Below are 27,913 nucleotides of genomic sequence, written 5' to 3'. Positions count from 1 at the left end.
ATAATACAATATATATATATATATATTTATATATATATATATTAAATTTTATATATATATATATAGATGTATTATATTAAATATTATATTATTATAATATTATATATAATATATTAATCTTATATTAATCTTATATTATAAGCATTAATACATCAATATCCAACCCACATCCTCTCTCAAGTGTAGAATTTCACAAATACCTAAATATAATAGTTTTTAATATTTATATATATATATTATATTTTATATATATATATATATATATTAAATTATATATATATATAGATGTATTATATTAAATATTATATTATTATAATATTATATATAATATATTAATCTTATATTAATCTTATATTATAAGCATTAATACATCAATATCCAACCCACATCCTCTCTCAAGTGTAGAATTTCACAAATGCCTAAATATAATAGTTTTTAATATTTTGGGATTTGATATCCCAAAATTGGTTTTGAAACAAACGAAGTTATTGATTTCTAAAACCTTATATCCCAAAAAAAAGATGGAAACAAGAGAGAGGATTTCACAAATCCTAATAAAATATTATTGTTTTATAATTTAGGGATTCAATATCCCAAAAAAAAGTGAAACAAACAAAGTTATGGATTTTTAAAACCACAAAAAAGCACTTTTTACATCCCAAAACTATCATATCCCAAAAAAAAACCAAAACAAACACCCCCTAAGAGTAAATTTGCATACAACCCCCTTCTTATATTTACTTTAGTGCCGCCCCCCTCATACGTTCACTCATGCTCATTTCTATGAGAAAATTTTATAGATTTTGTAGCAAAATGGCTCGAAGTCATGTGGTCCAGTGAGATAAATGTCAATAGATATAAGATGCGATTATTCTGTGAAAATAAAATAAAGACGGTACTCAAATTCTAAGCCTTCTCGGTGTGATGATGGGACTACATGGGGCCTAATCTATTTGATTAGCTAGTATTAGTCTTTGTCATCCAGGTTTTAATTTATATTTTTTTTCCATTATTAATCTATAATCACCACATATTTGTTTACGGCGAAAGAATAGGAAAATTTATTTTGAAACTTTTAAAATACACACATAAAAAGAGGCTGGCCGGAACTTTGAGTGTCTAAATACGAAAAGGCCCAAAACGGCCCAAACTCGTGCTGTTTGAACTTCGAACGAGGACAAGTTCGTGTGGGGTCCACAGAAAGGGGCTCTAAGATCTAATCTACTTACTTTTTTGCGGGTGACACGGTTACACGTCGCATCAAGCCAACGTTTCGATCTCAAATTTCAAACTCGGTTGATTGGGAATGAATTCGTTGTATCTACCGCCCTTATTTTAAGGCTAAAAGATCAATCTGGTCTCGGCGCTTCATGTTTAAACTAGTGTGCATTTTATTTTGTTACAGTTAATTCCGTTTTTAAATACTACCGTAATATTTTTTAATTTTTTTTAAGGATTATACAGTATCTCCATCTCAGCTATAGTAATTTTTAGAATACTACCGTATTCATGTGTACTATGTACATTTAAAAAAACGATAATATATCGTTTCCTGTTTGCTACAGTAAATATTACTGTAGCGTTAACTATAGTATGAATAGTAAATCTTGGGTTCTCCCGTTCATATAAAGGAAGAGATGTAAAACATATCACATAAATTTACATGTTCTAATTTCCATATGAACATATAATAATAAAGCGGAAGCAACAAGATAAGATCGATTAATTTACCTCCAGCCATTGCTTTTGAAAAACCTCAGTAACACTTTAGAAAGCTCTAATTAATGTTGATGGTTCCAAACCCTCCTTTCACTTTTAGATGGTGTATAAAATATGAGAGTAGATTTGGTGACATTTCATGAAACACACATTGTCTACTTATACTACTCTAGCCATCATAGAGTAGTGGACAAGATAGTGAAAGAGTGGGTGGTTTCCAAAATGTGGGGGAAGATCATGGGTAGTTGCCTTGATCATTGGCAACTTCCCATTAAATGAATCATTAATTTTCCACACTAAAATAATATAATATATTCCTATAAAAGTGGAAAACGTCTTACATTCTCCCACTTGATCGATTTTAACAAGAAAAACTCCATATACGGATCATGGCGATTAATTCCTTTTTAAGATCAAAAAATTAATCTTCCATGTATCACTATATACTTAGTCTTTCACCACTCACAATTAACTTAATGAGTAAACCTTATGTTTACTCTTGGTCAAAATATAATGATATTTCTCAATATAATAGAATAAGTAAAGTATGTACGTACATAATCCAAATGAGAAATTATCCAATGAATGAAAAGTTCATACAAAACTTAATAAATGTATTACATAATGGAACCAAGGCCCATCCTTAATACGTGATCCTTGGATCCTTTAATTTGCATGCCTTTAGTCAAGGGATCAGCTATCATTAATTCAGTGCTAATGTGCTCAATGATCACTTTCTTTTCTTGCACACGTTCTTTTACGGCTAGATACTTTATGTCGATGTGTTTACTTCGACTTCCACTCTTATTATTCTTAGTCATAAAGACAGCAGCTGAATTATCACAATACATTCTTATTGGCCAACTGATAGAGTCAACAACTCTTAGCCCAGATATGAAGCTTTTCAACCATACACCATGTGAGGTAGCCTCAAAACAAGAAACGAACTCAGCCTCCATTGTAGAAGTGGCCGTCAAGGTCTGCTTCGTACTCCTCCAGGATACGGATCCATCGGCTAGCATAAACACATATCCTGATGTGGATTTACGTGAATCATTGCAGCCACCGAAGTCGGAGTCGGAGTAGCCTACCACTTCAAGACTATCAGTCCGTCTATACATAAGCATGTAATCTTTAGTACCCTTAAGGTACCTCAGCACTTTCTTCGCAGCCTTCCAGTGATCGATGTCTGGGTTACTTTGATATCTGCCTAACACTCCAACGGCATATGCAATGTCGGGTCTAGTACAGACCTGAGCATACATAATGCCTACCAACAGCTGAAGCATATGGAACAATTTTCATTTGTTCCCTTTCAATGTCATTCCTGGGGCATTGGTCCAAACTGAACCGGTCACCTTTCACAATGGGTGCTACACTTGGTGAACAATCTTTCATACCGAATCTTTCTAAGACTTTGTTGATATAGGCCTCTTGAGACAAACCCAATATGCCTCGAGATCTATCTCCATGGATCTTTATGCCAATGACATAAGACGCCTCGCCCATATCTTTCATATCAAAGTTACTTGAAAGAAATTGTTTCACCTCATATAGCAATCCCTTGTCATTGGTTGCTAGCAAAACATCATCCACATACAACACAAGGAAACAAATCTTGCTCCCACTGACCTTAAGGTATATACATTGATCCATAACATTTTCTTCGAAGCCAAATGAAGTAATCACTTTATGGAATTTCATATACCATTGTCGGGAAGCTTGTTTCAACCCGTATATGGATTTATTAAGCTTACAAACCAAATGCTCACCATCCTTAGAGAAGAATCCTTCAGGTTGTTTCATATAAACCTCTTCCTCTAAGTCACCATTGAGAAATGCCGTTTTCACATCCATCTGATGTAGCTCAAAATCAAAGTGAGCTACTAATGCCATCACCACTCGAAAGGAATCTTTCTTTGATACAGGAGAGAAAGTCTCTGTGTAGTCGATTCCTTCCCTTTGAGTGAACCCTTTGGCAACGAGTCTAGCCTTATGTCTTTCGACGTTGCCTTGTGAGTCTTTCTTTGTCTTGAAGACCCACTTACATCCAATGGTTTTTACACCATTTGGCAACTCGACAAGATCCCAAACTCGATTAGATGCCATAGAGTCCATCTCATCTTTCATGGCATTCATCCATAAGTTTGAATTTGTAGAACTTATGGCCTGTGAAAATGACATAGGATCATTATCGGCTCCAATATTACAATCCGATTCTTGTAGATACACTAAATAGTCATCAGAAATAGTTGATTTCCTTGGTCTAGTAGATCTCCTCAATGGAACTTGTTCATCTTCATGATGAACTGCTTGTTCCTCATTTACATTATGATCTGCTAGATTATTGTCAACTTGTGGAACCTCAATAGTTGGTTATCTAACACGCAATTGAGATTGAGGTGCGTGAATGACAATCAACTTATCACTTGAAACAATATGTGGAATTTGATCATCATTCTTTTCAGGAACAATGTCCTGAAATTGATCACTCCCACTAATCAAGTCATTTTCAAGAAACTTAGCATTTCTTGATTCCACAATTCTGGTGCTATGAGTTAGACAATAGAATCTATAACCCTTGGACTTTTCAGCATATCCAATGAAATACCCGCTAATAGTCCTTGGATCTAGCTTCTTCTCTAGTGGATTGTACACTCTCACCTCAGACGGGCATCCCCAAATGCGTACATGTTGCAAACTCGGTTTCCATCCTTTGAATAGCTCAAAAGGTGTCTTTGAGACAGCCTTGGAAGGAACCCGGTTTAATATATACGCTGCCGTCTTAAGAGCATCAACCCATAAGAATGATGGAAGTTTAACATTACTTCTCATACTTCTCACCATGTCCATTAAAGTTCTATTTCTTCTTTCTGCTACACCATTTTGGTCTGGAGAACCAGGCACAGTGTATTGGGCAACAATCTCATGCTCTTGAAGAAATTTAGCAAATGGACTTGGCGCTTGTCCGTTCTCAGTGTATCTACCATAGTACTCTCCACCTCTATCTGATCTCACAATCTTTATGTGCTTATCACATTGTTTCTCTACTTCAACCTTAAACAATTTAAAGGCATCCAAAGCTTCGTCCTTAGAACGAAGTAAGTAAAGATACATATATCGTGAATAATCATCTATAAAGGTGATACAAATATCCGTGTGAATGATCTCTAACATGTTTGAACTCCTTTTGGCACCCATTTTGTGTTTGTTAGTTTGCTTTCCCTTAATGCAACTAACACAAGTGTCAAAATTAGTGAAGTCTAAAGTAGTAAGTACTCCGTCCTTTACCAATCTCTTAACTCTCTCAATGGAGATATGTCCCAATCTCCGGTGCCACAAAATAGATGAGTTCTCATTCATAATACATCTTTTTAATCCAGTATTAACATGCATAAAATTATGAGTGATATCATTTTGCAAAGAAAGACGATATAAGCCATCAGACAAAATACCATAACCAATAACTTCAGAATTTCTGAAAATACTGAAACCAGAATCTGAAAAATTAAAGGAAATTCCCAAAAGTACAAGTCTTGAAACTGAAATCAAATTCCTAGTAAAACCAGGTACATAAAACGTCTTTTCTAAATGCAAAATAAAACCACTACTAAGAATTAAACTGTATGTCCCAACGGCCTCCACATATGAACTCATCTGGCTGCCTGAATAGATGTAGTGTTCACTTCCCATTGGTTTCCTTAGGTTTGTCATACCCTGTAAGGTATTCGAAACATGAATTGTAGTACCGGAATCAATCCACCATGTATTATGATTAATATTAACCATATTAGATTCATAAACGAACGCAAGAAAATTACCTTTCTTCTCAAGCCAAGTCTTAAACTTAATGCAGTCTTTCTTCATGTGTCCCTTCTTTTTACAAAAGAAACACGCAGACTCCTTCTTTATGCCTTGCTTAGCTGTAATCTTTCCCTTTTGCTCAATGTGATCCTTTTTCTTCTTTGAAGAAGAACCAGTAGTAAGGTTCACCTTCTCACCTTCTTCCATCACTAGTCTGCCCTCCTCTTGAACACACATGGTCATAAGTTCATTAATTGACCATTTATCCTTATGTGTGTTATAAGAGATCTTAAAGGGGCCATACTGTGGAGGAAGTGTGCACAAAATGAAATGCACTAGGAAAGAGTCAGACATGGTAACTTCCAAAGTATTAAGTTGGGTCGCAATATTCCTCATGCACATGATATAATCACGCACACCCTTAGTCTCATGGTGCCTCATGGATGAGAATTTCATAATTAAGGTGCTAGCAAGAGCTTTGTCAGAAGTTGCAAACTGCTCATCAATGGCATAAAGGAGATCTCTAACCTTAGTATGCTTATCGACAGAACCCCGAATACTAGCACAAATTTTGGTCTTTATGAACATAACGGAGAGGCGATTAGATCGCTCCCACTTTTCATAAAGATTAACTGCATCTGGAGTGCTAGTTTCAGTTATACCCGGTGGTTCGTCTTTCCGAATAGCATAGTCGATATCCATCCATCCCAAATGCAGAAGCACTCTTTCTTTCCACACCTTATAGTTATCACCCCTTAATTCAGGAATGTCACAATTGACATCAGAAATATTCCCAGGTAAAATTGCTGCAAACAAATATATATATACATGCTTATTAACAAAATTGAGACTTAACTTTATCATGCTTTACCAATGTAAACCATGCAAAATATGAATCTAGTGACATAAAACCTGCTGTGGGCTAAAGTCCTACTCAAATTAGATTCATAAAAATAACCATATGATGAAACTATCAAATTATATTCATTCCTTAATTCCTGTGGGTAGATTAAGGAACATAATTTTATATTTCATCCCAATTAATCATACAAATATAATCAAATTTCCCGTGGGCATATTTAATCATATTACATACAATTAATTACAAATTAATGTCTAGTTTCTACATGTGATTCCATAAAAATTTTAAATAACTAGAGATGCTGTGGCTACTCTCTAATTAATAAAATTAACAAATCACTTGACATAATCTTCTAATAAATTATTTATTCACTTCAACATAATAATAACGAATAACAATAATTTAATATAGAATCATGGACTAAATGTCGAAACTAGATGAAATTTATTCAATTTATTAGAATCTGAAACGTAATTCCAATCCAATTCACAAAAGTTAATCATACATCAGTAAACAAAATACCAGAACGCAAAGAAGGCACTTGGGCATGCTTACTGTACGTCAATTTCTATAAATATGTGACTACTTTATGGGTGAAACATGAGAAAGGAATTGGAATAATTTGCTACTGTTCACGAAACAAAACTTCATGTCTTATTGTATCATTTTATCTTAACCATATTAAAATTATAATAAGACTCCGGATTTCATAGTAAGCAAGACAGAGATAATTATTTGCTCTGATACCAAATGTAAAACATATCACATAAATTTACATGTTCTAATTTCCATATGAACATATAATAATAAAGCGGAAGCAACAAGATAAGATCGATTAATTTACCTCCAGCCATTGCTTTTGAAAAACCTCAGTAGCACTTTAGAAAGCTCTAATTAATGTTGATGGTTCCAAACCCTCATTTCACTTTTAGATGGTGTATAAAATATGAGAGTAGATTTGGTGACCTTTCATGAAACACACATTGTCTACTTATACTACTCTAGCCATCATAGAGTAGTGGACAAGATAGTGAAAGAGTGGGTGGTTTCCAAAATGTGGGGGAAGATCATGGGTAGTTGCCTTGATCATTGGCAACTTCCCATTAAATGGATCATTAATTTTCCACACTAAAATAATATAATATAGTCCTATAAAAGTGGAAAACGTCTTACAAGAGATTGACCCGATACTTTATTTTTTCTAACTTAGCCCCTGTACCTCTTATTGAGTATACATTTAGTCTATTTTTAACATCCGTAAAATATTCTGTTAAATTAAATATGAAAGGACAATATCACCCAAAAAATAAGTCAATCGTTTAGTTGTTCTTTCCCATTAATTAAAAAGCTGATTTTATTAAAAGTATCGGGGAAAACCCTGATTAGATCTACAGAATGACCTTAAACAAGCGGTTAAGTAAGATGATCTTAGAAAACTGATTAAATAAAAAGATCTCAAGGAACCGAGTATATTAAAAAAAGTAACCAAGTTTGAGGGTCGATCCGGTGAACTAGGTAACGGTAACATATTTTAATAATTTTATCTCTTCACTCTATGAATGGGGCGGGGAAAAAAGAATTTTTAGGTGATTCTCAGGGATTGCATAATTTGCATGATCCCGTCCATTTCTCTAAAAAGTCAATAGAGTGAGAAAGTAAAAAGCACAGGGATCATTATTTATTTATTTATGTCATCGAGGGTACCATGGGTATAAATAAAAAGGTTAACACCAAATATTTAACGGATGATAAAAATAAAGGACTAAATTCACATTTAACTAGAGGTACGAGCACTAAGTTAAAAAAAATAATGTACACGTGGACCAATTTGAATATGAAGACCTAGTATAAGAACTAAATTGGCCTTTTAGTCTTATTTTAAAGTAACATTGTGTTGTTATCTTACGCTTTGTTTGGCAATTTACTATGGAAAGAGAAGGAGAATTAAGTAATGGAAAGGAAAGGTAGAGTAGGAGAGGAAAAAGATAAAATATTATTTGAGAGCTTAACAGAGAGAATGAAAGTAAACTTATTTTATCTTATTTGGGAGTTTTACTAGAGGGAGGGAAAAATTGTCTATCTATGTTGTTAAAATTTATACTATTTATTTTACATCCTCTACACTCCGGATTTAGGGAGAGGAAATCTTCTCAATTTGTACATTCCCTTCCATCCTTTTAACACTCTCAAGAAAAGCTCCAAAACAAAGGTTTTGTAAATTTTAACTTCCCCTACCCTTCTCTAACCCCCGTCCAAATACACTACTTACGTGTTAACAACATTTTTACTTTGTAAAAGTGTATACTTTATCATGCACGCATCGAGCGCACCAAATACGAGCGAATAAGGGTCCGTTTGGTTCTTTATTTTTTGGTGGGAAAGAACCTGAAAGCTCCCATCTGTGGCAGCTTTCGAGCTCCTCCGAAACCAACCAAACAGACCCTAAGGAATGAAGATAGTTGAAATCTTCCACTCTATATTATAATAAAACCTATAAACAGATGTGAAGCAGTGACATGTTTCAAACAATTTTGTCCTTAATTACTTTATATAACAACTCTGTCAATCTTTCTCCCTTCTTAAATGACACAGAGATTTTGATATTTTTAATGCAGACTATTTTCTTGAATATCTGGGTTTTTTTTAAAGATCCAGGGCGATGTTTTTCTCTTCTAATAATAAAAAAAAAGTTATGCTAGTTTTGTTCAAGATGCCTAAATGTTCACCGTAGTCTAATGTAGTTTTTAATTTACTGAAAGTTTGAAACTACAAAGGAGAGATGCATTAAAAGCGACTTCTATGAAGAGATATAGTGCCACTCCAATAACTTCTCTGGAGTATGAATTTTACATTTCCAAAAGAACTTAATTACAGGGTAGACGTTTTAGCTTCAGTGGCATCCACCATAGCTTGATGTCCAGCTTTTGAACTGCAAAATGTAATATATATATATAAGGTTTCATCCGTAATAAAAATAAGTAGGATAATATTTTCCATTTGCGGCAGGAGAAAAGGGGAAAGCAAGAGATTTTCTACCTTCTCCACAACGTCAGCAGTTACGGCTTGATCCTGCTGCCTCTCTTTGAGGGATCTGATTCGGGCACTCATAATATTGTTCTGCTCTTCAGCCTGAACTTGTGAAATGCAAGCAGTAAGTAAAACAATGATATCTGAAATTTATGTATCAATACTTACAAACAAAACATTGTGGGTTTGGTGACATTCACATAGGAAAAAGAATTTGGGTTACACAGTTTAGAAGGATGTTGAAAGCCCCAAAAGTTAGGGGGGTTACGTGACATTTTTAAAAGCTAGGGGGGGAATTTACACAATTTATAGATACACCGATATTACAAAAGCATTATGGTAATGCATCTGGATAGCACCATAAGATAGCCAGGCAGTGCAGTTAACTAAAACAGAACTGAACAATCAATCTTCACTGGTGAACATTTTCTACTGAACATTGTGCTGTGTCAATGTTAGTCCTTTATTTTCAACATAAAGTTACTATTAATTAACACATACTGCTCGAATTAGATCTCCATCTTCGCGACTATCAGTATCAAAGAATGCAATTGCATTGAGGTTAATCTTGTTTAAAAGAATAAAAAAATTGCCTACTTCCAGTAGTAGACAAAGGGAAATCCAGTAAGGTTTCACCAGATTTACCTTTTCTAACAGGTTTGTCAGATACTTGACTTCATCCAGCTTTGCTCTCGATATCTTCTCTTTCACATCGTCGATGTTTTTCCTGCTTATAAGCCATTGAAGATCATTACTTATGCAAGCATCTCATGATTCTTTTCTTTCTTCTTTTTTTCTTTTTTCATTTTTGAGCAAAAAAAGTGTTCATAGTTCACAAACTTATTTCAGAAAGTTAACTAATTTAGATAACACACGCACACACTCACTGGTAATCAATATGTTATAAAAATTGAGATAGTCAACTTTCTGATGTACACGTCATGCGAATACTTCCAGACCAAATTGCATAGATATTCCATGATGGAATGAGATTAGACAAGAAAGTAAAAGCGTAGTCACCTATCTGTAGATAGAATGTCAAGATTTTGCTCTTCTATGAGCTGCTCTATCTTATCAAGAACAGCACCCACCTGTAAAAATGACATCGTTATCATTTCATAATCACGGTGCGTCCGGATTAAAACACAGTTTTAACTAATTTTTGTTTAAGTAAATTAGTCAAGATATTGAGCATTTTAAAATTAACCAAGAATTGCGTATTTATTATAGTTTCTGACCAATCTTGGATCTCAAATTTTGCCGCGAAACTAGTTTTAGAGTCCGGGGTCAAAATTCGACTCTCACCCTTTTAGGATATTTAAAGTGCTAGCATGTCTTGTATGAACCAAGAGATGGGTAACACTTAGACATTTATCAAGGTCCCTCTGTGTAAATACAGGGACATTTATCAAGGTCCCTCTATGTAAAAACAGTTTAATATTTGTTGAGTTCGGCATCTCATATCCCTGAGGGATAAAAAGCTAATTAGTTCGGTGTACACCCAACAGAGCATCTGAAGGAAATATAACTGACACTTATAATAACTTGGCTTTAAATCGTTTAATATAATAATGATTATATATAAGAACTTGGCTTTAAATCATTTAATATAATAATGATTATAGACCAATATTCATACTTTCTGATATCTGGTATATTTATGTAACTTGGAGTGGTCAAGTGGCACATCCAATTAGGATCTCTTTGTAACATCATCTGATAAAGAATAAGAGATTTGGAATGCACATTGAGTTTAGATTTGATCTGTCCTTGTTTAGGGAAATAGTGCCATTTTAGGATTTAAATGGAGGTTAAGGATGTAGCAGTCTAATCTAGGACGAGCAAAAACCCATGAAACAATAATGAACCCAGCCAAACCAGTGTCTCAAGAAGAGACGTGGGAACTGTAAAAACTGAATTGCGATAACCTGCAGATTTTTCAGAAGGCATATTTATTGCACCTGTGTTTCCTGACATATAGACTCAAACTCATCCTGTAAGATGAAAGAAAAGAAACTCAGTTACATGTTGAAAACCTTTAACGAAAACAAGCATCACTAAAATAATTACCATAGAGTTACACTAGGTTACCAGAAAAAACTCAATAGGCAAAAAATAAACATGATAACAAAAAAAGACAAATAGTCAAGTAAGGAGAGATTTTGAAGAACTATCAGGACATAAATCCACTATAGCTTGAAACCAAGAAGAAGTGGTGATAATAAGATTTCTATGTTTGCTTAACTGATTGATATTACAATACTAAAAAATTTACTGCAGTGGAAAATGACAAGATTATCCCAAATCTAAAATTCATACACAGCATTCAGCAGGTGCAATATGAGGCAGGTGGCGATTATCAAGCAGCAGATATTTGACTTTGATAGAGCTAAGAGTTAAAAGGAAAAAAGGTTTCATGAAAGTCACACCATCATGATATATGTAGTCCTCTTTCTTAAGATATACATTTATACAAATAACAAAAAAAGCATTGGCACGTCTAAAGGACGACATGGGATCCTCTACATCCTAGATTATTGTAGAGGATGTCCACAACTCACCAATAGCCTTCTCTCACTATATCGACCCCGTGTATTATATTAACTAAATAAATTATATAAAAACCCTCTTAATTGTGTGGCCCATTGTAATAACCAATCTTATTCATCCTCCTATATAGTTGTAGGTGGTCTCTACACTTTAATATGTAGAGGATCTCTACCCCTAAAAGACTAAAACAACTCAAAGAAAGATCTTCGATGAGTCTCACTCGCTGATATTACAAGGTCAATAGAAGTCAGGAAGCAGGAAAAACTTCAAATTATAGGTTGATATTAGGTAGTACACCAAAACAACTTTAGCTAACAAGACTGATTTCCACAACCTTTATTATATACTATATATATATATATTAATATCTATATATATATATATATTAATATATATATATATATATATATATATAGAGAGAGAGAGAGAGAGAGAGAGAGAGAGAGAGAGAGGAATATGGGTATGCTTGGTACCAAGCAGAAAATTTATGGCTTGGTAGTGAGGTGGGCATATTATCCTCCCACTCATCAATGGGGTGACCGACATTCACATGGGTTTGAATGTGGTCCCCCAATTGAATGAGTGGATGGGAATGAGACACCTCACTACCAAGCAGCAAACTTTGTGGCTTGGGTAGTGAGGTTCTCATTCCCATCCAATCATTTCAATTGGCGGCCACTTCAACCCATGTTGAATGTGGTCACCCCATTTGCATGAGTGAGGATAAGTATGCCACCTCACTACCCAGCACATGGCAATTTGTGGCCTTGGTACAAGAGGCATGACCGCATATTCTCTCTCTCGTCTCTGCATCTATAGTATAATATATATATATATATAGAGAGAGAGAGAGAGAGAGAAAATGGGGTATGATTGGGTAGCCCCCCTCTGAAGGGCACAAACATTTCGTGGGCTTGGATGAGGTGGCATATTATCCTCCACCATTTCAAAATGGGTGAACCACGATTCAGCATCGGGTTGAATTGGTCGGCGCCCCAATTGAATGAGTGGGATGAGGGAATGAGCCACCTCAACTACCAAGCAGCAAAATTTGTGTTGGTAAAGCATACCCATTTTTCTCATATAGTATATATATATACTATAATACCCTATATATATTAATATATATATATATATATATATATGAATAACTGCCAATTCTATTGTATATCTATGAAAAATAATCCAATGAGTTTCTTACTAGCGAGGTACTATCATCTAATATCATGGCAAGCCTAATAAAGAAATAAACAGTTCCACAAGCACACACAGATTTTGAAGTTCTACAGAAAAATAACCACTAAGAATAAAGAAGCTACATATTGCAGCAGCAGCCATGGTATCAAGGTATTTAGTTTCAGTTATAACAGCTTTTCTACAAACCATTCATGCACAAGTCAAGCAATATTAGCATGTCTGAAAGCGTAGGGTAGATAATAAGTAGATTACAGAGAAACTTCGAACCGTGAGGATTTGATGTTAACTTGCCACTCAATAAAAATAGTCAAAGTATAGAACGTTACCTCTATATTCTCATGCAACGATTTAATGACCTGAAAAAGGGAGCACGGGCACAACATGGCTCAGCAGAAACAATATGATTTTGTTTCCAACAGAAAAAAAGTCGCTACCTCTTAAGTTTCTAATAAAGCCTAGAGCTCGTAATATAGACATTGGAAATGTACAGAAATTACCTGAATAATCATCCGATATAGCCTTTCTCTCTCCGCCTCGGTAAAAGTAGAAAAAACTTTGTCAACATCCTACAAGTTCATATTTGCCAAATTACACCATGCGACATTATTCTTTCTGACTACTGATTATACATTTTGAATTCAATTAAGCCCGTAAAAGTTTGTTAATTTTTTTTTTGTCAATGGGAGAATAAAAACGTACGTTCCCTTTCTTATTAACGTTTATGATACAGAATTCCGCAATTTGATTAAAAGGCACAAATTGAGAAGGAACGAGCATTTAAAAAAAAACTCAAAATTGCAACTTTCACACAACATATCAACGATGATTAACGACAAAAACATGGGTTTCATTTCAAACGTCGGAGAGATGAAAAGGGATTTGAGTGCCAGAGTGAGATTACCTCCTTTGAGAAGGCGGTGAGCAGAGATCGAGCTCCGAGATGAAACGATTTTTTGAGGTTCGAATACCTCGAGCTCGCCGGAGCTGATTCGTTCGCGGGTGCCATTGAATCTTACGCTGATCGAAATTAGAAACCCTAGAATTTGGGGAAAATAAGAAAATCCCACTGCCCGCTCGAACTACTCAAATTTTCATTTTTTTTCCCCACGGGCTTTTCTCTCTTGTAAGAGAGGGGCCCAAGTTTTGCTACTTAGTCCCTTTATGTTTTAACTTTACTTTAACCCCCTTACTGGAACAAATATTTCGTTAATAATATCTTCAACTCCAAAATGTTGGGAGGAATATCTTGTATTGATAAGTACTCTCAAAAAATAATTAATAATAAATTATCCTTCTCCTATTCACATGACATGGGTCACTTTAAATTTTAGAGATTGCTTATATAACCTAAGTACTTGATTAACTTCTTCAGTCTACAAACTTATTTTCTCACATTGATATCTCGTTTAATCTAACACTACCTTCACAAGAAGAATTTGATTACAAATAGCTTTTCACCAATCGACTGATAAACTACCATTAAAAAAAAAACATCCTGAAAGTAACAATTGTTCTCAGAAAACAGGAGGGCACAAGGTTTGAAGTTACTTCTTCTTACACTTTCAGAATCAACGTCACAAATTACACCCTTCAGAAATTTAACGAGTATCTACAAACTAAATTTTACTACATGAAACTGAAACTGACACACGTTACTAAAAACAATTACATGTTTGTATTTTTAGGATTGTTTGCCTGAAAAATTCCTTGAAACGCAGCTGGACATATCACATAGAGATCACAAGGCCCTGAATCGAAACCTGTAACCGATTCAATCAGCAAATCCTCAATCATAACCCATGACTTATTTGTGGTCACCGCATTATCGGAGAGTGATATTACCTCAGCCTGCAGGCTTCATACATGGTTAACTTCTTGATTGTATTCTAGAGGGACTATCTGCAAGTTTTCAGGAACTTGATTACTGGAGCTAGCTTCATCATCATTGTTCCTTCTTCTTCTTCTACCATCCTCTTTTTTCCTTGTGATGGTGCATAGTGAGAAGCCATAAACTGGCTTTTTATCGGCATCAGTGAGTACAATCTCAGTCATGACCCAGTTGGTCCTTGTACCATTAGGGTAATTTCCTAAATGATACACCAGACTTTTACTCAGTGCAAAATGGTTTCCAGGACATTGCATAAGCTTATCGGATCCTGTAGCTTTCCAGTACCCGGATCCATCATGAGTGTGGCGTGCAGGACGAGAGCCGTTGGGGTACTTGCGATCTCTTGTGGTGAAGAAGTACCATTTACCATCTGCTCCCCATTTCTCATAGTTTTCTGTTGATTATCGTCATCGTTAGAAATGCACAATAGATGCAGTAGCTAAAACGAGTGATTTATGGCACAAAAACTTCTGGATATTTCAGTAAATATAAGTTTACATGGCATATATACTGCTGGAATAGTAATAATAATTTGCCCTTGAACATCCAATATAAATTATGTAATGATATTGTAATGTTAATAAATTTAATTGTTGCACATAATTTGGGTATTATTTATATAATTGTTATATATATCCTTAGAAGTTATTTTGTTAGATCATGCACTGTGATGGTCACTTGCTTGGAAATATGATCTAACTTAGAAATTTCTTAAATTTGTGCTTAACCTATAACTAGTAAAGGATAACTTTGTTATAACAGGTTATTATGCATGACACCGATATATGAGATATGGTGGTGGGTCTCAACCATCGGGAATGGAGATTCTCCGGGTGTATGTCATAAGCACACATTATGATGTGTGTAGCACTAGACCGTATTTGAATTCTCTAGGATGAGTCACCTAAGAGATAGAGAATTCAAATTGTTACATGGTCCCTTTGACTTGATGATATTGTCATTTTCGATTTGATAATTTAGTATGCTTTGATGTGATGGTTAAGCTTGTTTAGCAAGCGCTACACAACCTGAAACATTGGGTTGCTAAATTTCATTTAGGAAAATGATGGATGTCTAGATAGGATCCAGTATGCTCATTATGATGAGTTAATTTATTATGCATTCCCATGAAGCTATTAAATTCCTGCCGGCAGGTGGTTTTGAAAATATTTTAAAAATTTACTTTCTTATAAAAAATAAAATATTTTGATGTTTCAAAATGTTTTTTATTTATGTTCATGGGAATTGCAAATTTAGGCATGAGCAAATAGGTGAGTTGTCCTGCTTAAAAGAGTTGCCTAAAATAAATGATACTGGAAGGGAGTGAATGTAAGATATTATTTATTAATAATTAATCCCATATTATGGAAGAGCTTTTATGAACAATTGGTCGGATAGGGATTTGATTGTTAAATTAAAATTATTAATTTGATTAATAATTGGTTCTCGATATGGGACCCAATTGGTCTCACTAATGTCATTAGAAGAGGTATACATGCAATACAATTCTATTTCTATCCTTAATTGTTATGGATAAAGTTTTTGAATAAATCTATTTCTATCCTTAATTGTTATGGATAAAGTTTTTGAACAAATCTATTCTATCCTTAATTGTTATGGATAGAGTTCTAGATAATTATGAATTGTTTAAAGTTAAAATCTCTAAGACTAGTGTAATCCTATAAATAGGGTTCATATGTAGCCTTATGAGAGGTCAAGAGAAGAGATTGAAAATCTTATGAAGATAATATGAAGAAATAGATTTTTGAGAACCTATCTCTCAGTATTGCTCCTCTACGGTGACGGGTGGATTTCAATTGGAGGCTTTTTCTCTTGAGGAAGCTATTTTGGATTGATCTCGGGACAGATTATTGTAGAAATTCGGAAAGCGTTTCAGGTATTCTTCTAATATTTAATTAATTTTGATTAATAGTCATGATATGCTTTTTCCGCTGCATTGTATGTCATGATTCCAACAGATGGTATCAGAGCGGGTTTAGAATCCAATAAAAATTATCTTATTAAAGGTTAATAAGAAGAAATATGTTATGGTTTAATAGATGGCTGAGCAGATAACATTTAATGTCCTTTTATAGACCATTGTCTTAAAATGTTTTTGACAGATGGGAGTAAGGATTATATCTGATTGGATGTTAGGGCAAGTGGGAGATTGCTGGAATAGTAATAATAATTTGCCCTTGAACATCCAATACAAATTATGTAATAATATTGTAATGTTAATAAATTTAATTGTTGCACATAATTTGGTTATTATTTATATAATTGTTATATATATCCTTAGAAGTTATTTTGTTAGATCATGCATTGTGATGGTCACTTGCTTGGAGATATGATCTAACTTAGAAATTTCTTAAATTTGTGCTTAACCTATAACTAGTAAAGGATAACTTTGTTATAACAGGTTATTATGCATGACACCGATATATGAGATATGGTGGTGGGTCTCAACCATCGAGAATGGAGATTCTCCGGGTGTATGTCATAAGCACGCATTATGATGTGTGTAGCACTAGACCGTATTTGAATTCTCTAGGATGAGTCACCTAAGAGATAGAGAGTTCAAATTGTTACATGGTCCCTTTGACTTGATGATATTATCATTTTCGATTTGATAATTTAGTATGCTTTGATGTGATGGTTAAGCTTGTTTAGCAAGCGCTACACAACCTGAAACATTGGGTTGCTAAATTTCATTTAGGAAAATGATGGATGTCTAGATAGGATCCAGTATGCTCATTATGATGAGTTAATTTATTATGCATTCCCATGAAGCTATTAAATTCCTGCCGGCAGGTAGCTTTGAAAATATTTTTACAAAATTTATTTTCTTATAAAAAATAAAATATTTTGATGTTTCAAAATAATTTTTATTTATGTTCATGGGAATTGCAAATTTAGACATGAGCAAATAGGTGAGTTGTCCTACTTAAAAGAGTTGCCTAGAATAAATGATACTGGAAGGGATTGAATGTAAGATATTATTTATTAATAATTAATCCCATATTATGGAAGAGCTTTTATGAACAATTGGTCGGATAGGGATTTGATTGTTAAATTAAAATTATTAATTTGATTAATAATTGGTTCTCGATATGGGACCCAATTGGTCTCACTAATGTCATTAGAAGAGGTATACATGCAATGCAATTCTATTTCTATCCTTAATTGTTATGGATAAAGTTTTTGAATAAATCTATTTCTATCCTTAATTGTTATGGATAAAGTTTTTGAATAAATCTATTTCTATCCTTAATTGTTATGGATAAAGTTTTTGAACAAATCTATTCTATCCTTAATTGTTATGGATAGAGTTCTAGATAATTATGAATTGTTTAAAGTTAAAATCTCTAAGACTAGTGTAATCCTATAAATAGGGTTCATATGTAGCCTTATGAGAGGTTAAGAGAAGAGATTCAAAATCTTATGAAGATAATATGAAGAAATAGATTTTTGAGAACCTATCTCTCAGTATTGCTCCTCTACGGTGACGGGTGGATTTCAATTGGAGGCTTTTTCTCTTGAGGAAGCTATTTTGGATTGATCTCGGGACAGATTATTGTAGAAATTCGGAAAGCGTTTCAGGTATTCTTCTAATATTTAATTAATTTTGATTAATAGTCATGATATGCTTTTTCCGCTGCGTTGTATGTCATGATTCCAACAAATGGTATCAGAGCGGGTTCAGAATCCAATCTGTAATAATTTAATCGGATTAAATTATCTTATTTTGATCTATTTTGACATTTTTAATTGGATTAAATTGAAAAAAAAAATGGTTGAAAAGTCCGGGTACTGTTCACGGCCAGGAAACACTGTTCACGGCCGGCGGTATTGTTCATCACCGGAAACACTGTTCATTTTCCGGGGTTACTGTTCACGGATCGGCAGTACTGTTCATCGCCGAGAACACTGTTCACTGCCGGAGTGGGTACTGTTCATAACCTGAAATCAATGTTTACAATAGTGGGTTATTGTTTATGGGTTAAAATTCTTATGATTAGATCAAAGAATTTTTCTTTTTCAATTGTTGTAATATTTAGCTTATTGTTAGATTTGATCTAAATAGAGTTTTTAAATTGTTATAATTACTTTATCAATGTAGTTGTGGCCTATTGGATGGGCGGCGGAGGAGGAGATGACCGGAGTTGAGATTTGATCTCACAACAATATTAAACAAAAAAAAAAGGTTGATCGCCGGAGATGGTCGCCGGAGATAGGCCGCCGGTGCGGTTGCCCCGCCGGCCGCGGTGGGCTCACCGCCGCCGCCGCCGCCGGACAATTGGTGGTGGTGGGCTATCCCACAATTATAGCAAAACCCTAACCCTAGGTCTTCATTGAAGAAGATGATCTTAATGGGTTATTTTCATAAAGGGTTATGTATCCAAACCCATTAAGACTTAAGTTTAATGAAACGGGTTTGACCCGCAAACAGAACTCAAACCCGAAACCCTGATAATTTGAATTTTACTGTAAAATTATTATTAGACCCCTGATTGATCCAGAAATTGTTCTGAAGTCCATCAGGTTCTCAAACACGCTATCAAATTAGTTATAGCTCCCTGAAAAACCCAGAAACTGTTCTGGAGTCTGTGAATATTGATGAATTGCTATCAGACCCCTGTTTGATTCAGAAACTGTTTTGAAGTCCACCAGTATTGATGAATAACTGTAAAATTAGTTACAGACCCCTGTTTGATCCAGAAATTGTTCTGAGTCTACTAGTATATTAATTTTGATGTGAAATTAGCTTCACCCTCCTGATAGATTTTGAAACTGTTTTAAGATCCATCTGAATATATAGACTAATTTTTGATTAGTCCCTAGCACTTACAGAATTTGTTCAAAAGTCCATATGCATGTATAGTTTAGTTTCCTTTGTTGAAAAGATTATCTAACTCTTAGTGAATTGTTAGAAATGATATTGTATCATGTATATTTCTGAAATATTATTTGTATTATACTTGTGATATGATCATGTTGATTTTAAATTGTTTAAATTCAATAATTCATGTGATTAAAGTAATACATGAAAAATTACTGTAAGGTCCAGAATTGTTCTGAATTTGTTTTATTAAATAAGACAGTTTAGAATTTATTAGAAATTGACTGTTGTTATTTTCTCTCAGTTATAATAAATAACAAAAGTTGTATAGAAGTGTAGATAGATTAATTTTTTAAGAAATATAAATCTAAAGGTCTTCCATCATAGAGATATAACTTAGATAATAATTTTTTAACTTATCTGATGCCACAAAGGATAGGGTTTGTTAAAATTTATTATCTAGTTATACCTCGCATAAGGATGCCAAGTATTTTATGTATAATGGGACCACTAGACTAAAATAGGTAGTGCCACCTGTTTTATATAAAATAGCTGGATTGATGGGTTAACACTTCATTGATGTCTTGGGGTGCTCGCTAAAATAGTGGGGCACATCTTACATCAAAGACCAAAATTTAAAGGAAAATCGTTAATTGTTAATGATTGAATAGATGATTCTACCTTGTTTAATTATATTCGATCTTGAAAATCTGGAGGTTTATAATTAAACTTGGATTTCCTGTTCACATTTAAATAAATGAGAGAAATGTTAAATGTGAAATCATTACTTAAAATATCCCTGTAATGATTGTGCAATAATAAAATAATAACTTACAATATTTGTGTTATTATATTCTGCTTGTACATGATGACTAAATTTTGTCATTTTGATATGTTATTGAATGATTATAAATTAGATAGCCCGAACTGTTGGATTGGAAAAGAAATCTATTTAATTTTCAAATGCTGAATGTTTGGCCTATGATTGTCTAAGGTGACATACCCGCTTAACCAGATGTAACTGATGATAAAGATCATCAATCATAATCCTGCTTAAAGATAATAATGATAAAAGTAATGTTCATAAGATGAAAACAGATATATATTTTCATATGATGTTTTGATATATATTGACAAATTAGATTTGTTGGAAGTTAAGATCGAAATCAAACGTTGATGTGATATTTACTTCCTAATCTCACTCCTTGTTTAATTTAACTACCATTGTATTAGAATTGAACAACTTGTTAAAGAAAAAGTGAAAAGAATATTATTAAGCAGGTTAAATCCATAATGATGGATATCGAACTGGATTGTCCAGTATTAAGAAAAGAAAATTTTCTTAAGAGGGAAATCTAAAAAGTAAAATAGATTTCTAAACATGAAGCGGAAATTTAAATAATGAAAGTCATTAGAAAAGAAAATTGTAAATGTTACATTATGTCACTTAATAAAGAAATGTCTTTTGAAGACAGTTCACCCATTGATTAGTAGAGTCTACTAATGTGAATGATTTTTATATATGATGTATTCATTCTAGTTTATCTTTACATACTTACAAATTTGTTGTAAGAGTACATGAAAAGCTTAACTTTGACAATGAAAATAAAAGCTCTAGTTTCAGCATTGTAAATAAAAATAATAATAATAAGAAATTTGTTTCTGTTTTGAATGAAGGGCATGAAATAAAATTTAAAGATTGTCTTAATGTTTCTTAAAGTTAGAAGAAATTTGATTTCTATTTTGTAAATTTTTTGTAGTGATTTTCTATTTTCTTGTAAAATAGAATTTCTATTAAAAGTTTAGAAATTGCTTTGTTGATAATTATGAAATTAAAACTGTTTATTTTCATGATTGCCACCCTTAACTCTTATGTAATGTAATGTTATTGGAATTGATAAATCTCTTAAAATATAGATTGGATCAAGGTAATCCAACTTATCTTTGGCACAAAAATACAAGGTCATGTTAATGTTGATAAGATCAATAAATTGATAAAGGATAGTCCTTTGATTTTTCTAAATTAGAATATTTCTCAACTTGTAAATATTTTCTAAGAGACATATGACCAAACTATTTTTCTAAAATAGTGCTAAAGCTCTTGCGTACTCTTGACTTCATACATTCAGATGTATATGATCCTTTAAATGTTAAAGCAATAGTTAAATATTTATGTGATTGCATCATAAATTAGAATGTTATTGAAGTTAAAGAGGAGTTTGATAAAAGTATCAAAATCATCTGATTTGATCCAGATGGCAAGTTCCTAATTTTAGGAATTTAAGAGATTTATGAACAAAATGGAATTGTTAGTACTTTGACATCTACTAATTTATCACTCCTAATTATTTGTCTGAAAGATGGAACTAAACCTTATTCGATATGGTTAGGTTTATGCTGGGCATTAACCTGTTCTTATTTTCTAATAGGTTATGCATTGGAGATTGCATATTATTTATTATGTAGAATTCCTGCCAAATCTTTTTCTTTCACTCCATATTAGACATGGATATGAAGAAAATTAAGTGTATGACGCTTGGAGATCTGGAGTTGTCATATTCTCATCAGAGAATAATATATGGACAAAATGGGAGTCTAAGGTAAATAACATCCTACTAGTAGGTTATCCTAAAGAAAGTACTAGGTATTATATTGATAATCCTAGTGTAGTTTTCAGACAATAATTATTACTAGAAATATGTTCTTTTATAAAGTCAAGCTTGATAATTAGGATTTATATAACTCAAGAAGAAAATTTGTTTTCTTTAGTGGGAGAGTTATTTAATCCAGTGGGAGAAACTTCAAATGAGTTGAAGATTGTATAAATTTAGTGGGAGCTTTAAGTAATAAAGTAAATGTAGATTTACTTACTAAATTTATTGTTGAATACACTGATTACAATTAGGAGATCAAACAGGATTTTCATCCACCTGTATAGTACAGTAGCCTTGTTAAAATATATTTGATGAAAAGTAACAAGGAGAATAAAAATCCTAAAACTTACACAAAAGTCATGTTGGACATGATTTCATGTAAGAGACCTGATATCATATTTGATGACAAACGGGTATTAATTATTGAAGAATCTTTTCCTCTAATTGTAATATTATAGTTCATAAGGATCCATTTAGTCATTTCAATGTGTTATGAATATAAGATATCAATAAATGGATTTTAAAATAACCTTCTTGAATGGATATCTTTAAGAAGATATTTACATATTATAGAATCAAGTATGTAAAATTCAAGAAGATAAAATTGATTAATTGAATCAATTAAAGTTATGAACTTAATCAATCAAACATTCATTTTGATGAAATGTTTAAGGAAATTGATTTTAATCATATCCTTAAAAAGAAATAATGTGTGTATAAGGAACAATAAAGTAAGTCCATTATATTCCTATCATTGCATGTTGATGACATATTGCTCATTAAGAATGATATTTTTTAATGTCATGAGTAAAAGTAAGATTTAGTTCTTTATGAAGGATTTTCTTTTGACATTCTATATCGTAGATCTTAAACTCTATATAGATAGAGAAATAGATATATAGAGTTGTCACAATCTACTTATATGGATAAGATCCATAAAAGATTCAACTTAATAAGATTCCAAGAAAGGAAAGGTTCCTATAAGACATAAACAATCTCTCTTTAAGGAAATGTGTCCCAAAAAGGTTATTGATCTTGTAAGTAGTTTTCAATCCAATCATAATAATAGAAAGTCTGTTTCGGGTTATATTTATATCATTAATAATAATAGCAGAATATGTAGTGCCATGTTAAATCATTAAAAGAAGGAATATGGATTAATGAGTTATTCCATAAGCTTAATATTATTTCTTGTAATAATTTTCTTTCTCATTATTATTTGATAGTAATGGAGCTGTTGCAAGAAGCTTAGAAAGAAAAATTATCTTATTAAAGGTTAATAAGAAGAAATATGTTATGGTTTAATAGATGGCTGAGCATATAACATTTAATGTCCTTTTATAGACCATTGTCTTAAAATGTTTTTGACAGATGGGAGTAAGGATTATATCTGATTGGATGTTAGGGCAAGTGGGAGATTGCTGGAATAGTAATAATAATTTGCCCTTGAACATCCAATACAAATTATGTAATAATATTGTAATGTTAATAAATTTAATTGTTGCACATAATTTGGGTATTATTTATATAATTGTTATATATATCCTTAGAAGTTATTTTGTTAGATCATGCATTGTGATGGTCACTTGCTTGGAGATATGATCTAACTTAGAAATTTCTTAAATTTGTGCTTAACCTATAACTAGTAAAGGATAACTTTGTTATAACAGGTTATTATGCATGACACCGATATATGAGATATGGTGGTGGGTCTCAACCATCGAGAATGGAGATTCTCCGGGTGTATGTCATAAGCACGCATTATGATGTGTGTAGCACTAGACCGTATTTGAATTCTCTAGGATGAGTCACCTAAGAGATAGAGAGTTCAAATTGTTACATGGTCCCTTTGACTTGATGATATTATCATTTTCGATTTGATAATTTAGTATGCTTTGATGTGATGGTTAAGCTTGTTTAGCAAGCGCTACACAACCTGAAACATTGGGTTGCTAAATTTCATTTAGGAAAATGATGGATGTCTAGATAGGATCCAGTATGCTCATTATGATGAGTTAATTTATTATGCATTCCCATGAAGCTATTAAATTCCTGCCGGCAGGTAGCTTTGAAAATATTTTTACAAAATTTATTTTCTTATAAAAAATAAAATATTTTGATGTTTCAAAATAATTTTTATTTATGTTCATGGGAATTGCAAATTTAGACATGAGCAAATAGGTGAGTTGTCCTACTTAAAAGAGTTGCCTAGAATAAATGATACTGGAAGGGATTGAATGTAAGATATTATTTATTAATAATTAATCCCATATTATGGAAGAGCTTTTATGAACAATTGGTCGGATAGGGATTTGATTGTTAAATTAAAATTATTAATTTGATTAATAATTGGTTCTCGATATGGGACCCAATTGGTCTCACTAATGTCATTAGAAGAGGTATACATGCAATGCAATTCTATTTCTATCCTTAATTGTTATGGATAAAGTTTTTGAATAAATCTATTTCTATCCTTAATTGTTATGGATAAAGTTTTTGAATAAATCTATTTCTATCCTTAATTGTTATGGATAAAGTTTTTGAACAAATCTATTCTATCCTTAATTGTTATGGATAGAGTTCTAGATAATTATGAATTGTTTAAAGTTAAAATCTCTAAGACTAGTGTAATCCTATAAATAGATATGTAGCCTTATGAAAAAAAAAAAAAGAGAAGAGATTCAAAATCTTATGAAGATAATATGAAGAAATAGATTTTTGAGAACCTATCTCTCAGTATTGCTCCTCTACGGTGACGGGTGGATTTCAATTGGAGGCTTTTTCTCTTGAGGAAGCTATTTTGGATTGATCTCGGGACAGATTATTGTAGAAATTCGGAAAGCGTTTCAGGTATTCTTCTAATATTTAATTAATTTTGATTAATAGTCATGATATGCTTTTTCCGCTGCGTTGTATGTCATGATTCCAACAGTAAGGGCTTTCCCCTTGCGTAGTTTCGGGTGTTGGTATGCCTGATAAAATGTGTTTAATTTGTTAAACTGAAATTAATTAGATTAACTTAAAAGTTTGATTAGATCAAACTATGGTGTTGTTGTTCAAGGGTTATGATTATTTTGATTAAGATCAAGATTAGGGCTCGGGTTACTGTTCATGTTCTCGGATTACTGTTCATCCGCAAAAAAAAAAAAATTATTTGTTTTTGATAGAGATCAATTGAGGGTTTTTGATATGATCATGGTTATGATTCTTTGATTAGATCAAGTATTTTAGTTATTTATTTTGATTAGATGTGATCTAATTGGGTTCTTTATTAAAAAAAAAAAAAATTATTTGTTTTTGATAGAGATCAATTGAGGGTTTTTGATATGATCATGGTTATGATTCTTTGATTAGATCAAGTATTTTAGTTATTTATTTTGATTAGATGTGATCTAATTGGGTTCTTTATTAAAAATAAAAAATAATAATAAAAAAACTTCGCCACCGCCGACGGTGGCCGGCCACCCGCCGGACAACCCGCCGCCGGCCATGGTTGGCGGCGGCGGCCCCCAAACCCTAGACCTAAAAACTTCCTTCATGGGTTGAAGGAGAAGTTTGATGGGTTTACAACTCTTAATGGGTTTTGAACCAAATTTCAATAGGAAATAGGATAAGAGCTAATGGGTATTGACCCATTTCATATAAACCCAAAACCCAAAATGCTATTATGAATAGGATATATTATAATGGGTCTGACCCGCAAACAGAACCAGACCCGAACCCTATTAGTTTTGAATTTTATTGTAAAATTAATCTGAGACCCCTGATTGACCAGGAATTGTTCTGAAGTCCATCAGATTCTCAAACACGCTATAAAATTAGTTATAACTCCCTGAAAAATCCAGAAACTGTTCTGGAGTCTGTGAGTATTAATGAATTGCTATCAGACCCCTGTTTGATTCAGAAACTGTTTTGAAGTCCACCAGTATTGATGAATAACTGTAAAATTAGTTACAGACCCCTGTTTGATCCAGAAATTGTTCTGAGTCTATTAGTATATTAAATTTTGATGTGATATTAGCTTCACCCTCCTGATTGATTTTGAAACTGTTTTAAGATCCATCTGAATATATTGACTAATTTTCTGATTAGTCCCTAATACTTGCAGAATTTGTTCTGAAGCCCATATATATGTATAATTTAGTTTCTTTTATTGAAAAGATTATCTAACTCTTAGTGAATTGTTAGAAATGATATTGTATCATGTATATTTCTGAAATATTATTTGTATTATACTTGTGATATGATCATGTTGATTTTAAATTGTTTAAATTCAATAATTCATGTGATTAAAGTAATACATGAAAAATTACTGTAAGGTCCAGAATTGTTCTGAATTTGTTTTATTAAATAAGACAGTTTAGAATTTATTAGAAATTGACTGTTGTTATTTTCTCTCAGTTATAATAAATAACAAAAGTTGTATAGAAGTGTAGATATATTAATTTTTTAAGAAATATAAATCTAAAGGTCTTCCATCATAGAGATATAACTTAGATAATAATTTTTTAACTTATCTGATGCCACAAAGGATAGGGTTTGTTAAAATTTATTGACAATAGAGAAAACATTATTACATTTTTATTGACATGGTTATCCAAGTTTTCATAAATTATCTAAGTTACTGTCTGAACTAAATGAAGATACATTAGGAAGGTTTTATATTTACATGAGTATCTGAGTACTCATGAATAACAGCACAAAGAAAACATAATTGCTTGTTGAAAAACAAAAAATATTAAAGAACCACCCTTATACGTTCCCCACGAACAGAAAAACAAGATATCAGGAAACATCAACAAATTAGAGTAAATCTTTATACACGATACTACATTAAAACAATCAAAAGTATCGCGAAAAGGCCATCGATCATTACGAATTGGATGGTCGGGCCACTTAGGCCCCTTCGCGTCCATTGCTTCAAACATCTTTGGTTCCTTCCCCTTCCTCCTCAGTTCGTCCATTGCTTCCAACAATTCCTTTGCTCTTATCTTTTCCACGCAATTCCTTTGCTTTTAACTTTCTTGGATATCAATTTCTTTGTTGCTAAAAGTCCTCAGGGAGAAGACTGCTGTATTTATAGGGGTTCTATCTATATCCGTAATGAGCATTAAGAATTTTATACCGGGTTGTATGTCAGGAATTTTTTTGAGAGTAAAATAGAGTTGTATTTGGGTTTAAATTGCATTTGAAACCTATTATTAGTAAGTTTGAGTTGTTATTTAGTTAGTTATTAGGTGGATAAAGTTTAGTACACTGTTAAGGAAGCCGTTAACTAACTTTATCCAGATATGTAATTTAAAAATTATAATTTGTTTGGCAAATAACGAACTCATATTTGCCCAAAAAGAAAGAAAGATGGAAAAAAT

The 27,913-nt window shown here is 32.6% G+C and overlaps 2 protein-coding genes across 3 annotated transcripts; both read right to left on the bottom strand.

Moving 5' to 3' along the window:
- Positions 1–9,163: 9,163 nt before the first annotated feature.
- Positions 9,164–14,254, bottom strand: LOC109827160. Of its 2 annotated transcripts, XM_020394126.1 has the most exons (8): positions 14,061–14,254; positions 13,657–13,725; positions 13,486–13,515; positions 11,374–11,406; positions 10,433–10,503; positions 10,058–10,139; positions 9,422–9,514; positions 9,164–9,314 (listed from the first exon to the last, which is right to left on the bottom strand). In XM_020394126.1, the coding sequence occupies exons 1-8, from the start codon at positions 14,163–14,165 to the stop codon at positions 9,276–9,278; spliced, it is 522 nt and encodes a 173-aa protein (XP_020249715.1). In that variant the 5' UTR covers positions 14,166–14,254; the 3' UTR covers positions 9,164–9,275. The 2 variants fall into 2 exon arrangements, with proteins under 2 accessions (XP_020249715.1, XP_020249716.1); XM_020394127.1 differs by lacking the exons at positions 11,374–11,406; positions 13,486–13,515.
- Positions 14,255–15,016: 762 nt separating this feature from the next.
- LOC109827157 (NAC domain-containing protein 72-like) lies at positions 15,017–27,508 on the bottom strand. Its single transcript, XM_020394122.1, has 2 exons — positions 27,421–27,508; positions 15,017–15,441 (listed from the first exon to the last, which is right to left on the bottom strand). Exons 1-2 carry the CDS (start codon positions 27,506–27,508, stop codon positions 15,017–15,019), a joined length of 513 nt encoding a protein of 170 aa, XP_020249711.1.
- Positions 27,509–27,913: the final 405 nt, after the last annotated feature.

The sequence above is a fragment of the Asparagus officinalis genome, unplaced genomic scaffold (assembly GCF_001876935.1).
Source record: "Asparagus officinalis unplaced genomic scaffold, Aspof.V1 AsparagusV1_Un61, whole genome shotgun sequence".
Taxonomy (NCBI): domain Eukaryota; kingdom Viridiplantae; phylum Streptophyta; class Magnoliopsida; order Asparagales; family Asparagaceae; genus Asparagus; species Asparagus officinalis.
Note: the sequence above shows the minus strand (reverse complement) of the source record. Positions and strands in the feature narration are given on the sequence as shown.

Coding starts and splice junctions, on each gene's coding strand:
- LOC109827160 (XM_020394126.1), bottom strand. CDS start 14,165: ATGGCACCCGCGAACGAATCAGCTCCGGCGAGCTCGAGGTATTCGAAC. Junction 10,140..10,432: donor GACATTCTATCTACAGATAG/GTGACTACGCTT, acceptor GCTTATAAGCAG/GAAAAACATCGACGATGTGA. Junction 9,315..9,421: donor CTGCTGACGTTGTGGAGAAG/GTAGAAAATCTC, acceptor TACATTTTGCAG/TTCAAAAGCTGGACATCAAG.
- LOC109827157 (XM_020394122.1), bottom strand. CDS start 27,508: ATGGACGAACTGAGGAGGAAGGGGAAGGAACCAAAGATGTTTGAAGCA. Junction 15,442..27,420: donor GTGGCCCGACCATCCAATTC/GTAATGATCGAT, acceptor GATAATCAACAG/AAAACTATGAGAAATGGGGA.